Genomic DNA, 14,018 nt, shown 5'->3' on the forward strand with positions numbered 1-14,018 from the left:
GTAAGGTGAGCGGATTACACATATCTGAGCTGTCATGGCTCTTGAAAAACTTGACGAAAATATTAATGAATGCCCTAAATGTTTATCTTCGGCAAGTGACCATGGTAATACGCTTCAAGATATCCATAATTGGGAATTAATTGATTCGAAGGAGGCGTTCGCAATGCATAATTCCTGATCATGTTGGGCATATCACTCACTTATTGTTTTTTTGCCACCTTAACTCCCACAGTTTAACAATAAGCCACATATGTAGGCTACGTTACTTTTTAATCTATCTGCATCAATAACAGCCTATAGGCTAGGCTACACTTTAAGATGTGATGTCAGTTGTGTGTTTCTAGTGTGAAAATGTAGCTGCACAAATATTTGAGCCTTATGGCCTGGCCTGGCCATACCCTATCTAGTTTATTGAGGACAAAGGAAAGCGTCAGAATGGGTATTTGCGCTAAGGCTGCAAAATCAGTAGCATAAAAAGTCATAACACCGGTACCTCATATTTGGCTAACCGGATTCAAACTATGTGCACCCGCAAGCCCCACATTCGCGCAGCCTACTTATTTGACACACACCTCCCTACTCATTGTCTCGCAACCTCCCACTCACTCCGTTTTCATGATATCATAGCAATTTTCTCTCTCTCATGACACCGGTTGAGAAACGAAAACCCGGCATTAGAAAACCGCACACTACTTGTTGAATTAAGAAAACCGGTTTGCGATAGGATTCTTTTGCCCTTTTGAACTTTAATTGTTGTTGAATAGTTCGTAGAATACTTTTAATCTTTGAGACTCGCGCAGTGGAGCGATGGCATCAGCAAGGCGCATGGACTCATCGCGCGCTCTTCTGGCATCGATAGTGGCTTTGAAACCCAGATGAATCAGGTTCGTTTTATAGCCTACTTTTCAGTTAGATTTGTTATCATTAAGAAATGTGTGTTGGTAAACACGTAGATATGCTGACACATCATAATGGATAGCGTACAAGTTTGATGTTTCCCAATTCTCACCCATGACCCAGCCTACAATTCTGACATAAAACAAATAGCCTAACGACAAACAATCATATTAATAATATAACTTCAGTTGTGGCAATATCAAATCTAATTGAACCGCAGTTTTATTTATTTTTAACAAGATTAGCCTTCATTTAAATTTCAAATGAACCCCATAAAGATAGCCTTCTATGACGTGTTTGATTCAGAGGCGGTTACTCTGCCCAAGTTTACTTAAAGGCCTTGTATGGCAAAGTGTTAGTAGCTTATTATAGTGTTGTATTTTAAAGTAAGCTGTTATGGGCTACAAGTAGGCTATAGCCATACTTTGATTTACACAGCCTACTTCTAGTTGTAGGTTATGTGCCCCATATTGGACCTAATAATGATGTAGGTCCATAGCTCGCAGAGTGCCATGTGGTAGTTTCAATCGTGTCTTTGTTGGCTCGAGGTGAAGGCATGAAGTGCCAATAACGAAATTCTAAAACTTGATCAGCTTAGAATACATTGCTAAACGGATTATGGACCGAGCAGGAATGTTTCAATATTAGTCCTGGAAAACACTAGTCGCGCTTTGTGCAGGAACCTTATGCACGCGGTTGAGCCGCCCTGCTCCCCCGCTACACTTCTCTAATCTTAAAAGGAGGATTATGCAGGAGAAATTGACAGGACAATAAATGGATTAAACTCAATTTCTGATAAAATAATTTTTGTGAGTACTAGTAGCATAGTCTAGGTTACAACGTGGAATTGTCAATGTTGTTGTGTCTTTTTGACAGTGATTGCCCTGTGGGCTTATACTGTAGCAACAGTGGTGGCTTTCAGATAACTGATTTTAGGCTATAGTAGTTAAGCATATAGGCCAACATACCACAAGCAGCTGAGGAATTACTTGTGGTTACCGTGGCTTCTAAAGACAGACGGAGACACACCTTACCATGAGCACTGTCAAAACATGTTCTCCTCTATGACCTACCTTGGCATGTCCCACCATCATGTTCATCTGGGAATGACCCCCCCATGGCTAGGTGGTGAACAATCTTTGGTGGCCCAGCACAGTGGAGCAGTTTTGTTCATAGTTCGAAACCTATAGAGAGGAAATACCTCTTTTGACCGGCAGTACAAGCAGGAAACCTGTGAAGCTGGTAAAGCTGTGATCTAAACTTGGAAAGTGACGAAAGGATGAGAGGAAGTCACTACAGGCATTTCCAGCCATTTCCAGGCATCCGGAAAGGAACTGCAAGCATTGTCTCTTTAGATTTCCACTGCAAACAAACTCATGAATGCGGGGCATTTGACACCGCTTTCAATGTAGCCTTAATTCGGACCAAATTGTTATTATAAGCTTAGTTAGGTTACTGAAGATTATGTAGACCTGTTATAGTTCCATCATTGATGCAAGAGGATTCATTTCTCTAAGGTTTAATGTTAACTTGTTCATTACTCAGGCAGATTGAAAGCACTTGCTTGTTGAAATGTCAACAAAATGTGACAAAATATTGCCCCCTCATATTTCAAGCAAGATGGCATTGGTGTAGTGCTATAGAATTGAGGTTGGCGGCTCGAATCTCACCATTGACACACAGCTGTCTGAAAAACATGATAAACTGTCTCACTGCCAAAAGCTGTCATAAGTGACCAGCTACCAATTCTGGGGTGATGTGAAGTGGAACCCCCAAAGGGAGTCTCAGTCTGTCCCCAGACAATGATGTGGTGATGTGACACACACACAGGTGTAAATAGTAGTGCTGTAAGTAGTAGATGAGTCAGAGTGCAGAACTAAAGATGACAACTCGTGCACAATGACATGACAGTCCTGGGAAGGTAATTGAGCCAGCGACATGTCAGAGCAGTGAGTGTTCTGCCTCATAAAAATGCCTCAGTAGAATGGTGTTGGTAGTCTTTCTGGTTCACTGTATCTGTATTTGTCAGGGAGCTAAATTGATTTAAAACTGATAGTAGTAGTAACATTATGATAGTCCTGACAGAATGTGTTCACACACACATCGATATAATTTGTTATTCAACCATAATGCAGAGATTTTGATGCAGCTTTGTTAGCTGCAGCTCATACGCTTTTTATATATTCTACAACTGCAACAACATTGTACACCGCCAACACTACTGTTTTCACTACTGTCTTTTTACAATTAGGATTATTTTGTAATTGTGCACACAGAGTTACCTGAACACTTGAATCCTTTGGATCAAGTATTCAAGAACTGAATTGAACCTTTTTTTCTGTCTCTTTCTGTTTCTCTTTCTGTCTGTCTGTGCCTTTTTTTATTTAGTTTGGTCATATACAGCCGTGGTCAAAAGTATTGGGAGCGACATACCTTTTTTGTGTTTGCAAAGCTTGCTGGGCCTTGGCATAAAATGACTTCTAACATCATTTCAGTAAGTCATATCATCAGCACAGGGGAAAGTGTGAACTAGTTCTAGCCAGGTGAGATCACTCTATCATTCTGATTGGATTTTAAGAGCAGATTGACTGCGGTAAAAGAGGGGACTATTTGCATATATTGAAAATGTTCCCCCCCAAAAAGCTAAACAAATATGAAATGTGCCTTATTTAGCACTTTGAGCTGCAATTTTTGTATGAAAAGTGCTATATAAATAAAGTCTTACTTACTAACTTACTTACTGATTGTGATTCCAGTATTATATAGAAAACATGTGACATTTTTTTCCTCAAATACTGAACCAGCAAACTTTGCAAAACACAACATTTGTCATTGCCAAAACTTATGGCCACGACTGTACCATCAGTGTGTTTCACACGCCTCTAGTCACACGTCTGTTTAGTCCAACTCACATACTTCTGTGTATTTATCAGCATCTTTCCATCATCCATGTCATGCCAGGGCCATTGTTAATGAATCCATGTTAGTGTGCAAGCTTCTTCCAAAATGACTGGTTCACGTGGAGGTTTGCAACAGCACCACATTGTGGTGAATCAAGGCAGGAGTTGATACAGCGATTTGGGGACACTTTCACTGTACAGTAGAAGATCAGCTCATGCAACACTAGTCTAGCTACATGATGTCTGGGTTACTCATCTGTTTTAGAGGGAGAAAATGTGTCAGTGTTGCGTGCTGTTGTTCATTGTAGCTGTGTATATTTGTGTCCTCAGAATGTGTGTGTGAGAACCCGGTCCAATCATGGAGTCAGAGCTTAACTGCAGCTCTTACTGTGACTCCCAGTACTGCCTTATCCATCCTGGAGTCAACACACAGGAGGGTCTGGACATACTGCAGAGGCTCTGCACCCTGACCACGGTAAATAGTATACACACGCACTAAAGAAATGCAACACAGATTCCTTCAAAACATATTTATTACATTGACTACAGTAGGAAGATCCGAAAGTTTCACACTCTTCTCTAGATACCACTGTAAATAATACAAACTGAAGTATGTTCCTTGAGAGGGGGAGTCTCAGGTGTGATTGACAGGGGAGATAATCAATGGGGCCGAATTGACTCCTCCTTTATTCCGATGGGGGTTGAAGTAGGGCAAGAGTTTCTCAGCGAAGGAGTAGCCCGTGAAGGAGTAGATATGAGAGCAAGATTCCACATCATAGAAGGACACCTGCCCCTCCTCCCAGTCTACATATACCCCCACTGTCTTGGGCTTTTCTATCAGAGGAAGGGGCACAGGGGTGGGGGTGAGGGCCCAATAGTCCTTACCGTTCCTCAGGCCCAGGGTCCAATACCCACTCTCTGGGCTCAAGGTGTTCCCCCCTTTCCGGTTGACTGACTCCTTCCCCACCCCAACGTCCCACTCCACCTTGCCTTTCACCTGCACTTCAAAGTAGAACCTCCCAGAGGAGAAGCCCTGCCTGCCCAGCACGCTGATGCCTGGGAAGAACCTGGCAGGGCCGTCAAGGAGCGTAAGGGTTTTGTCTCCGTGTCGGACCTGCTTGCCATTGTCGGAAAGGAACAGTTTAGGGTGGGCGGTGTCGGGGTCCAAGGTGACATCCACCTCACATTCCTGGGCCCTTCCCAGTTCTATGCCACACAGCCTCTTCACCTCCACCCGCACAGCCTCCTCCAGCTGGAGGGTAGCTTTGCGCACCGCTCTCCTCACCGTACCCACAAACAACACGCCGTGCACCCCCACCCCCGACCACTCCCTGCTGTGCGGTGGGCCGCCTGGCCTTTGGAGCTTGTGGAGCAGGTAGAGGTGGTCCTCTGTGTGGGAGAGCTGCTCAAGCTCAGTGCTCCTCCTCTGGAGCTCAGCGATCTCCTGTTCCAGGTCTTTGACGAGCTCCTCGGCCCTCCTCTCCGCTGCTTCCTTCTTCTCCTGGATCGCTTTCAGAAGGTCCTCCTGGCTCCTTAGGAGGCATTGCACCAGAGCGGAGAACACCTCAAGACTCTCCTCTGTTTCCCTCTCCGCATTCCTCTCGCTGAGCTGGACCGTCTTTCGGATGTCTCTCACCTGCTGCTGGCGGCTTTGGATCATGTTCCGCACATCTGCTTCAGCCTGTCCCAACTGCGCGCTCTGCAGCCTGCTCTCCTCCTCCAGGGTCACCGTGCAGTGGCCCCTGTGCTCTCTCCTGGCACATACCTGACACAGATAAGTCTGGTCCATTTGGCAGAACAGCTCCAAAAGCCGCTCATGCTTGTGACACATCCTGTCTGCCATGGTCAGTAACGGGCTAATGAGCTGGTGCTTCTTGAAAGAGGGCAGCACCAGGTGAGGCTCCAGGTGGGTCTCACAGTAGGAAGCCAGGCAGTCCAGACAAGAGCTCAGGGCCCTGACCCTGCTTCCTGTGCACACGTCACAGGCCACCTCCCCAGTCTGGGCTGGGGTCTGGTCCTGGGGAGGACCAGAGGACCTCAGCTCCACAGACCTCTGGAACTGGGAGGCCATCTCTGATACGAAGGTGTTGACTTTGAGCTCGGGTCGTCTGTAAAACTTCTGCTTACACATGGGACACTGGCAGACGCTGGTGGTGGTCCAGTAGCCCTGCAGGCAGTTCTTGCAGAAGTTGTGCCCGCATGGGGTGGTGACGGGCTGGGAGAAGACATCCAAACAGATAGGGCACAGGAAGGACTCCTCCGACAACAGACGTCCAGCCAAAGCCATGACTGGGAACACAGCCAGGAACATAACAGATGCATCACTAATCTTTATGGAGTCAGCTGGTGGATCAAAAAAAAAAACATTCTCACTGTCTTTCACTTTGTTCCTCAACTTCTATCTATATCTTCCAGTCTCTCTCTTTAGATCTGTTTTGAGCTGCTCTGGGCACTTTTCACAGCCATACCCAACTTGTCATCCAAACGTGATTAGACATCAATAACAGAAGCCATATGGTGTTATGTTTCATTGAGACATGTAAATTATGTGCGGCTGATAGGGAGTTTACGTGCTGGGAAAGACTCATACTGACTAACAATAGAGGGAGAGAGAGGTTGGCAGGAAGACTTCACCATCTGTCATAGCATAATATACACTCTACAACAGTCTACAGGGGTATACACAGTTAACTGTCTAGCACTATAACACAAACATAACACAAATACACACAGTTGAAATGTACTATATTCTAGGGGCACCGTGCCCTTGTGGCTCACCCTATAGAGTGCGTACTGCTTGGGCTAAGGCCTTAATGCAGAGGCCCGGGTTCAATTCCGGCACAGGCCATTCTCTGCATGTTTTCCCAACCCCCTCCCGCACTCCCCGGCACACCCTGTCACTGTTTTTGTCAAACATATAAAGCAGGAAAAGGCCCATGTTAACTAGGTGTCAGAAGGTCTAAATATTTGTCAAATCAAATAACTCCAAACGAAGCAACTAATAAAGGAACTCCACTCACCTATGTGTGTTTCGACTGGCCACAGCAGTGCAAGAGACAACAGGGTTGAAGAAAAGCTTTTAGAGAGGGGCTCTCGGCTGTTAGTTTCTATTTAGAAAGTGACAGCATGCCTATCCCTGCCTCATATTTATGGACTGGGTCACTCCAACCCCCCTTTTAAAGGGACAGTTAAGTTCCTAATGTTCCTGGACGTGAACACAGACACATTAACCCTTAACAAAGTGTGTGCTTGTGCTATTATTGTGTGTGTGTGTTTGGGTGTAGCCGGCAGAGGAGCAGCCGAGACGGTCGCTCTCTCCGGTGTTGTGTGCTGTGGTTTGGACCCTGCTCTCCTCTGGCATCCTCCTGGCATTCTGTTTCCTGCTCTTCACCCTACGCTTTAAGAACAATAGGTAGGTTCACACACACACACACAAACACACACCTGAGAATGCTGACTCTTGACACTTGAGGGTGCTGACGGTGTTTTGTGTGTACTCTCTCAGAATAGTGAAGATGTCCAGTCCTAACCTGAATGTTCTGACTCTGTGTGGGAGTGTCCTCACGTACATCAGTGGCTTCTTATTTGCAATCGAAGAACATGCACATCCGCAATCTGGCGGAGAGGCCAGAGCTGTGCTACAGGTAAACCCATATATCCTGGTGGTGACTCACTCACTCACTCATTCACTCACTCACTCACTCACTCACTAAACAATAACTCACTCATTCACTCACCCCACTCACTATACACTGACTCACTAACTCATTCACTCACTAACTCATTAATTAACCATGTCTAATGGATGGGTGGGTTTCCGGTTTCTGGTTCTTGTATGTGTATGTGACGGGTGTATCTGCTGACCTGCTACGTGGTGTATATCCTAGGCTAGGCTGTGGACCCTGTGTATCGGCAGCACACTGGTGTTTGGGCCTATCCTGGGGAAGACGTGGAGGCTCTACAGAGTCTTCACACAGAGGGTGCCCGACAAGAGAGTGGTACGCTGACTACTCCTCACTCTGTGTGTGTATTTGTGAGTGTGTGTGTGTATTTGTGAGTGTGTGTATTTGTGTGCGTGTGTATTTGTGTGTGTGTGTATTTAGGTGTGTCGCTCCTCTCACTCTGGTTGTGTTCCAGATCATCAGGGACATTCAGCTGATGGGGCTGGTAGGTCTGCTGATCCTTGTGAACATCTTGGTTCTGTCGGCCTGGAATCTGTCTGACCCAGTTCAATGCTCTCGCTCCACTGGTGCTGTGGTCAAGGTAACCAAGATACCATCTGTTTTATCATGTAGTGTTTTCTTTTATTTACTACCACATCATACCATGTCAAACATCAGATGGAAATCTAACATTCCATTTCCCAATGTGTTTGTGTGTGTGTGTTCTGTGTTGTTAGGTGTTGGAGAAGGACGTGTCATACTCTCTATTTCAGACAGACTCTTGCTCTTCTGTCTACTCAGACCTATGGATCATTCTTCTTGCTGTGTTGAAGGTAATAATACAATACACGGTGCCTAAATACATGCATGTTTCAGATATTCCATTACTTCTCATGACGTCATGACATCATTGCCTCTTCTCAACTCTCCAGGGTAGTCTCTTGCTATATGGGACATATTTGGCTGGTCTGACTAGTAATGTCAGCCTGCCGCCAGTTAACCAGTCCCCCACCATTATCACAGCGGTAAGCCTAGTGACCCTCTCCATGGCCGTGGCTCTGCCTGTCTGCCGTTACCTCCACGACTGGCCCAACCTGGTCTACAGTGTGGTGGCTGGAGCCATCTTCATCTGCACCTTTGCCACCAACTGTCTGCTGTTTGTGCCTCAGGTAAGAGAGATAGATAAGGCCATACAGTGTCAGTCTTGTTCGGCCACATATCAATCCGCTGTGAGGGGAGGCGAAATGACGAAAGGGTGTTGAGAGAGGATACTGAAAGAAAGAGAATAGAAGGGAAGGAGACAGAATAAAGAAGGAAGGGGGTTGGGGGGGGGGGGGACCGGAAGAGGAAAGGGGGAGTGGGGTGTGCAGCATGATACAGAGAGAGAAAGGGGGTGGGGTATGGAAGGAAACAGAAAGAGATCAAATTTGGGTGATTTCATTTGGAGACAAAACTCTTTCTTAGAAGAGCGTGGGCTGAGACAGCGGCTCTTTTGTCGGAGACCAAATACTAGCTCATTGAGACGGAAACAGAAAGGAGGCCTGTCTGACAGCCGTCATTCTACCCAGACGGACAGACCCCGGCCCCTCTGGCTTACCATGAGTGCGTGTGTGTGCATCGATGTTCCTGCCCTTTTTTTCCGAGGGTATGTGACTCACACATAGGTTGTTGATGAGTCAACAGCATGCAAGCTGTGCAAGCCACCTTAATGACACTGTGTTGGTTTCTGCTAGGATGTGGTGGGAGGGGTGGTTTGCTGATGTAAGGATGAAGGAATGCTTCTCCAGAAGACAGAAACAATTATCTGAACAGTGAGAAACACGTACTAGCCCACACCCGGTGTTCTGGTCAGCACCTACATGTTTTAACAGCTATAATATATCCATTGTAATTGTCCAACCATTGTCCTACACCCCTCTACTACAAACCCTTCTCCCCAAATCCTTCCACAGCTGACCCAGTGGCGCAGGTTCAAGGAGGAGAACAACAGTCCCAGTCAGATGGCCAGGTACCTCAGTCTATCACAAAGCAGCACTACAGATACACTGTGGCTCCATAGATCCTGACACTGGGAGAACCACTCTGAACCTCCCTCAGAAAGACTGCAGCAAATACATGCATTGAAACGTATGACAGTAAACTTACTGGCCTGAAATACAGAGTGAACTGAAACATCTGTCTGTATGTGTGTGTGTGTGTGTGTATGTGTGCATGTATGTGTGTGTGTGTGCATGTATGTGTGTGCTGTTGCAGGTACTTCAGCAGTCCCAGTAAGAGCATGCCATCTGCCTACAGCCAGGAGGTCTACGACCTGCTGGGGGAAAACAACTCCATGAAAATGCTCCTCAATGAGGTTCTAAAATTAATCTAACTAACTAACTTCTTTCATAATGAACCTCGATAAATAATGCATGGTTAAATTTTAATGGGGTAGTGCAACTGACAGAATAACAAATATACTGCAGCTGCAAACAGCAATTCTGGGGTTCAAGCCAGCTCTTTTCTGCATTTTCACAAATAGAATAAAGGTTATGAAATCTGAAAATTTGTTTAGAAGAGTCTGTATAGCCTCTTTGGTAATCTAGTCCAGATTTGACTAAGTACTGTAATTTATAGAATTTATAAGTCATTTGTATTTTTTTCACTACAGTATACAATTTTTACCGTTGATATTACCAGTCCACACTGGTCTTTTGTGGCACCCCCTTTTGGCCAATTTCAAAATATTTTTACAAACTTTGTTCAATTTGGTCAAAACCGACCACGTTTTGTGACGCATGGACAAACTCATGGATGTATGGCACAATTTGCGCCAGGCTCACGGAAATGCCGTCACCGTTATTGGTCTGTTTCGAAAACACTAGGTGGACATGTTTCAACAGCTGAATTAAAAATATTCACCAAGTTGGTGATGTTTGGACAAACTGATTTATAGCCAAATTTGTGCCAGGTCCGTGCACATTTTTGGAACTGGTGACTCCACCTATTGAGCGATTTCGAAATAGTTTTACTCACGTGGTCCAACATTGTTATGAAACATATCCTGTGAGTTTGAAATGATTGCACAGTTTCCGATTTATAGTCTGATTTGTGTTAAGCCACAGCCATGTTTTGCATTTCTAGCGCCCCCCATTTCTCGATTTGAAGGAAACTTTTAGGGAATGTTTTAGGTATTTATGTGGACACACCCTGTGTTTTGGCCCAACGGTTGTGGATTTTTGTGGATTTATTTGCTGAACGACACCCCTTTAGTAGGTAATTGGTCAATATTAACTTAATAAGATATCAACAAGCTTCATACAGCTTGTGTTTAAGCTTGGTCCAACAATGAGTCACCAAAATTATTGTAGCAATCAGACCTGAAACCCGAATAAATAAGCACAAAACCAATAAAGTTTAAGCCCATTTCATAATGTTTGTGTTGTGTGTCTGCCAGAAAAACGCTGCAATCGACAGTCTACAGGAACAGGTCAACAACGCTAAGGACAAGCTTCTGCGCCTCATGTCAGCAAGCCACCCCCGCCAGGACCAAGATATGGACTCTTCCACTACCAACCTCAACTCGTCCTTCACCCAGACTACAGTCCTTCAGTCAGAGGGCCCTCCCACACCCCTGCCACCAAGAGACACTGACTCTCTGCTCTCTTCTCCACTCTTATCTCCCTTTCCTGACCCTCTGTCTTCTACCCCTGCTGCTTCTGCGTCCTCTCCACCTCCTCCTGTCCTACCCCCTGCACCTCTCTCCGCTTCCCCAGATAATAGTGGGAGTGGGAGCCAGAGGAGAGCAAGTGCAGACCCCCAAAGTGCAGGTCAGATGGAGGGGCCGACCCAGCCTCCCTCCCTTGCTCTGCCTCAGACGTCCATGTTGACCAGGACAGGACTGAGGACAGCAAGGGAGAGCGAGGGGATGCAGACCATTCCCAGTGTCTCTCCCTCCAAAGACGTTGCTCACCTCTGTTCCTCACTGGGCTCCGGACCCACAACCCCAGAACCCACATGTTGTCAGGGCGACCAAGTTGCATTGCCGTGGACACCAGGATTTATTAGCAATGAGCAGCTACGGGAAGTCCTCCAGGAACTGAGTGTGGATGCTGTCTTGGAAACAGCCTTGCGTTCACCTAATCATGCATGGGTGTCCAGGAGATCCTCCCAGCCCTCCTCCACAGACCCGTCTGTCCCAACCCCCCACTTCCCCCATCCACCCCCTGTCTTCTGCTACCCAAGTATTTCCCCCTATGCAATGAGGAAGCGCCGTCCTCCCTTCCACTCACCCAGATGGGGTGCCCCTGCCTGTTTCTATCCAGGATCGGAGCCCCCTGCCTCGGCTTGGAGAAGGGAGATCACCGGACCCCTCTCGCCTGACAAACATTCGTCGAAAACACAGACGGAGACGGATGCCATGGAGACCAGCCCCCTCTGGCTCGTAGGCAGTGATGTAAAGGAGAACCGAGTGAAGGACAGGCGGGCGAGGCGCGTCTCCAAGACAGCTCCCCTTCATAGATGCTCCATCTCTGCGTTCTCAGGCCAGGCCCCCCTACCGGAAGGAGAGGGGGTCGGGGTCGGCGAGGTGGGGCACGTTCGGGCCGGAGGGAGAAGTGTCAGAGACTCGTGTGGTTACTGCGACACAGACTCCAGCAGCTCAGCTGACTATTGCTACTACCACCGTCCCTACTGTGACGCCTGCCTGGAGCATGGCTCCTACCCCCTGACAGACAGCTCTTCAGACTCCTCAGACAGCGAATACGAAGGAATCCCCAGCCTCTGGCGCTCCTCTCACCCTGTCGTCAACTTCAAAGAGGACCTTCAACCCACCTTTGTGTGACTGGAGCAGAGATGGTAATGTCGAGCTGTGTTTAGTATGAGAAGCACAACCTCTGACACAAATGGAGCGGAGGAACAGACGATTTTAGGGGACTCCCCCCTAAGAGTCATAGGCCATTTCAAACCCTGGACAAGAGTATGTGTTGTTATACTGTAGCTACTGTATGAACCAGCAGCATTCCTCCTCCAATCTGCACTTTACAGTCCATGACTAGGTACAGCACATGCCTGCTCATACTGTTTTCATCTCAATGGCCAGTACTGTTGTGTTTGACCAGTTGTACTACTGCCGTAGTACTCTAACTAGACAGTGAGAGCAATGCTTCACAAGCAACACTATGAACTATTTGTGTGTTGTTGAGTGTATCAGTTTGTGTCAGGTTGTTAAAGCTGATGTTCAGGATGTGACAGGTGCTTTTGTCCTTGTGTTTTAAGGTATTACTCTGATTGACATCCACTGCCTCCTCATAGGAGGACCTACTGATATGCTTCTACAGCATACACTGATATATTTAGCTTTACTACCATGGCTTTAGTATTTATGTCTTGTTTTTTTTGTATGCAATTTACGCGTTTTGTAGTTGTTATCAAGGGCTGTCATGCATTTGATAATATTGCCACCTTACATGACATATACTATACATTAATGTTTATTATTGTATGTTGGATTTGTTTGTAATTGATGTGTGTGAATGCGTGTTTGTGCATACATCTGTGTGTGTGTGTGTGTGTGTGTGTGTGTGACTGTGTAGATCCATACTGTGGCATATCCCATCTACATTCTACACTACTTTGTATTAATTAATAAATTATAGATACATGTATTTTACATGAATGTTTTTGTGGCATAAATTCACAATAATCCTAATGTTCTCTGCACTCTGTTATAGCTGCCTTCCAATTGGCCATGCGTTATTACCGCCAGGGAGACAGCCTTGGAGAAACTTTTGATACTTCGGAGGACGGAACATACAGACTAAAAATAACAGCACAAAAGTTCCATTAACTATGTTGACAAAAGATACTGACGCATGGGGGAGAAAAGGGATCTCTCCCTAGCTCAGCACTAACGCTCAGGAAACTCTGTTTTGCTAAGATTTCATTTAAGGTTCGATCATGTTTAGTGGGCACTGGGAAGACCATCAAGACGTCATACCCCATTGAATCCACCTAATAAATAGAAGATGTATAATGTATCATTACAAAGGGTGGATGTTATGTTACCATAGAGTGATATTTTGTTTTTATATGTTGGATTACCATGTTAATAAGCAGCTGTTAATGTGCTTTCTGAGGACATGGTGCCTGCACAGAGAACACGGGCGAATAATGTAAAGAGAGTTAAAGGACTCCGAAAGGAGAAACAAAAGCTCCAGGCATCAGAGGGAGTGGTGGAGGGGAGGAAGAGCAGGGAAACAGATGAGCCAGGAGGGATGATGAGGCAATATAGTACTTTATTTTCTCTAGTGGACTCTAGAGTTGTCTCCAAAGTGACAAAGGACTTGCAACCTCATGATCTACAGTGAAAGGCTCTACCTCTGAGTTATACTCATCCCCTTGTCAGGCTATGAGAGTACGTGGAAGGAGAAGGTTTCTAACTGCCAGTTTTTATCCTATGAAAAATATACTTCTGGTTTAAACATTCCATCTGGATTTGAGGACATCAGATGGGTAAAATCCCAATTTAGAAATAAGGATATGTGGAAATACATTTGGGTAAGATTTGTTAAATGAGTAT

At 45.9% G+C, this 14,018-nt stretch overlaps 2 protein-coding genes across 5 annotated transcripts; one reads left to right on the top strand and one right to left on the bottom strand.

Moving 5' to 3' along the window:
• Positions 1-622: 622 nt before the first annotated feature.
• Positions 623-12,997, top strand: gpr156 (G protein-coupled receptor 156). The gene is made up of 11 exons (XM_047047827.1): positions 623-884; positions 4,128-4,272; positions 7,082-7,209; positions 7,303-7,441; positions 7,685-7,795; positions 7,935-8,060; positions 8,197-8,292; positions 8,392-8,628; positions 9,412-9,467; positions 9,713-9,812; positions 10,896-12,997. The coding sequence occupies exons 2-11, from the start codon at positions 4,156-4,158 to the stop codon at positions 12,279-12,281; spliced, it is 2,496 nt and encodes an 831-aa protein (XP_046903783.1). The 5' UTR covers positions 623-884; positions 4,128-4,155; the 3' UTR covers positions 12,282-12,997.
• Positions 4,329-7,011, bottom strand: LOC124485931 (zinc finger protein RFP-like). 4 transcript variants are annotated; one of them, XM_047047831.1, is made up of 3 exons: positions 6,818-7,011; positions 6,576-6,697; positions 4,329-6,086 (listed from the first exon to the last, which is right to left on the bottom strand). In XM_047047831.1, the coding sequence occupies exon 3, from the start codon at positions 6,082-6,084 to the stop codon at positions 4,432-4,434; it is 1,653 nt and encodes a 550-aa protein (XP_046903787.1). In that variant the 5' UTR covers positions 6,085-6,086; positions 6,576-6,697; positions 6,818-7,011; the 3' UTR covers positions 4,329-4,431. The 4 variants fall into 4 exon arrangements, with proteins under 4 accessions (XP_046903787.1, XP_046903785.1, XP_046903786.1 ...); XM_047047829.1 differs by having other exon boundaries at positions 4,329-6,140; XM_047047830.1 differs by lacking the exon at positions 6,576-6,697.
• Positions 12,998-14,018: the final 1,021 nt, after the last annotated feature.

This window comes from Hypomesus transpacificus, chromosome 23, assembly GCF_021917145.1.
Source record: "Hypomesus transpacificus isolate Combined female chromosome 23, fHypTra1, whole genome shotgun sequence".
Classification (NCBI taxonomy): Eukaryota; Metazoa; Chordata; class Actinopteri; order Osmeriformes; family Osmeridae; genus Hypomesus; species Hypomesus transpacificus.

Excerpts from the sequence above, each read along its gene's own strand:
- LOC124485931 (XM_047047828.1), bottom strand. The coding sequence starts at position 6,108 with ATGTTCCTGGCTGTGTTCCCAGTCATGGCTTTGGCTGGACGTCTGTTG.
- gpr156 (XM_047047827.1), top strand. The coding sequence starts at position 4,156 with ATGGAGTCAGAGCTTAACTGCAGCTCTTACTGTGACTCCCAGTACTGC. Across the intron at positions 7,442-7,684 it reads AGGCCAGAGCTGTGCTACAG|GCTAGGCTGTGGACCCTGTG; the intron begins GTAAACCCATAT and ends TGTATATCCTAG. Across the intron at positions 7,796-7,934 it reads GGGTGCCCGACAAGAGAGTG|ATCATCAGGGACATTCAGCT; the intron begins GTACGCTGACTA and ends GTTGTGTTCCAG.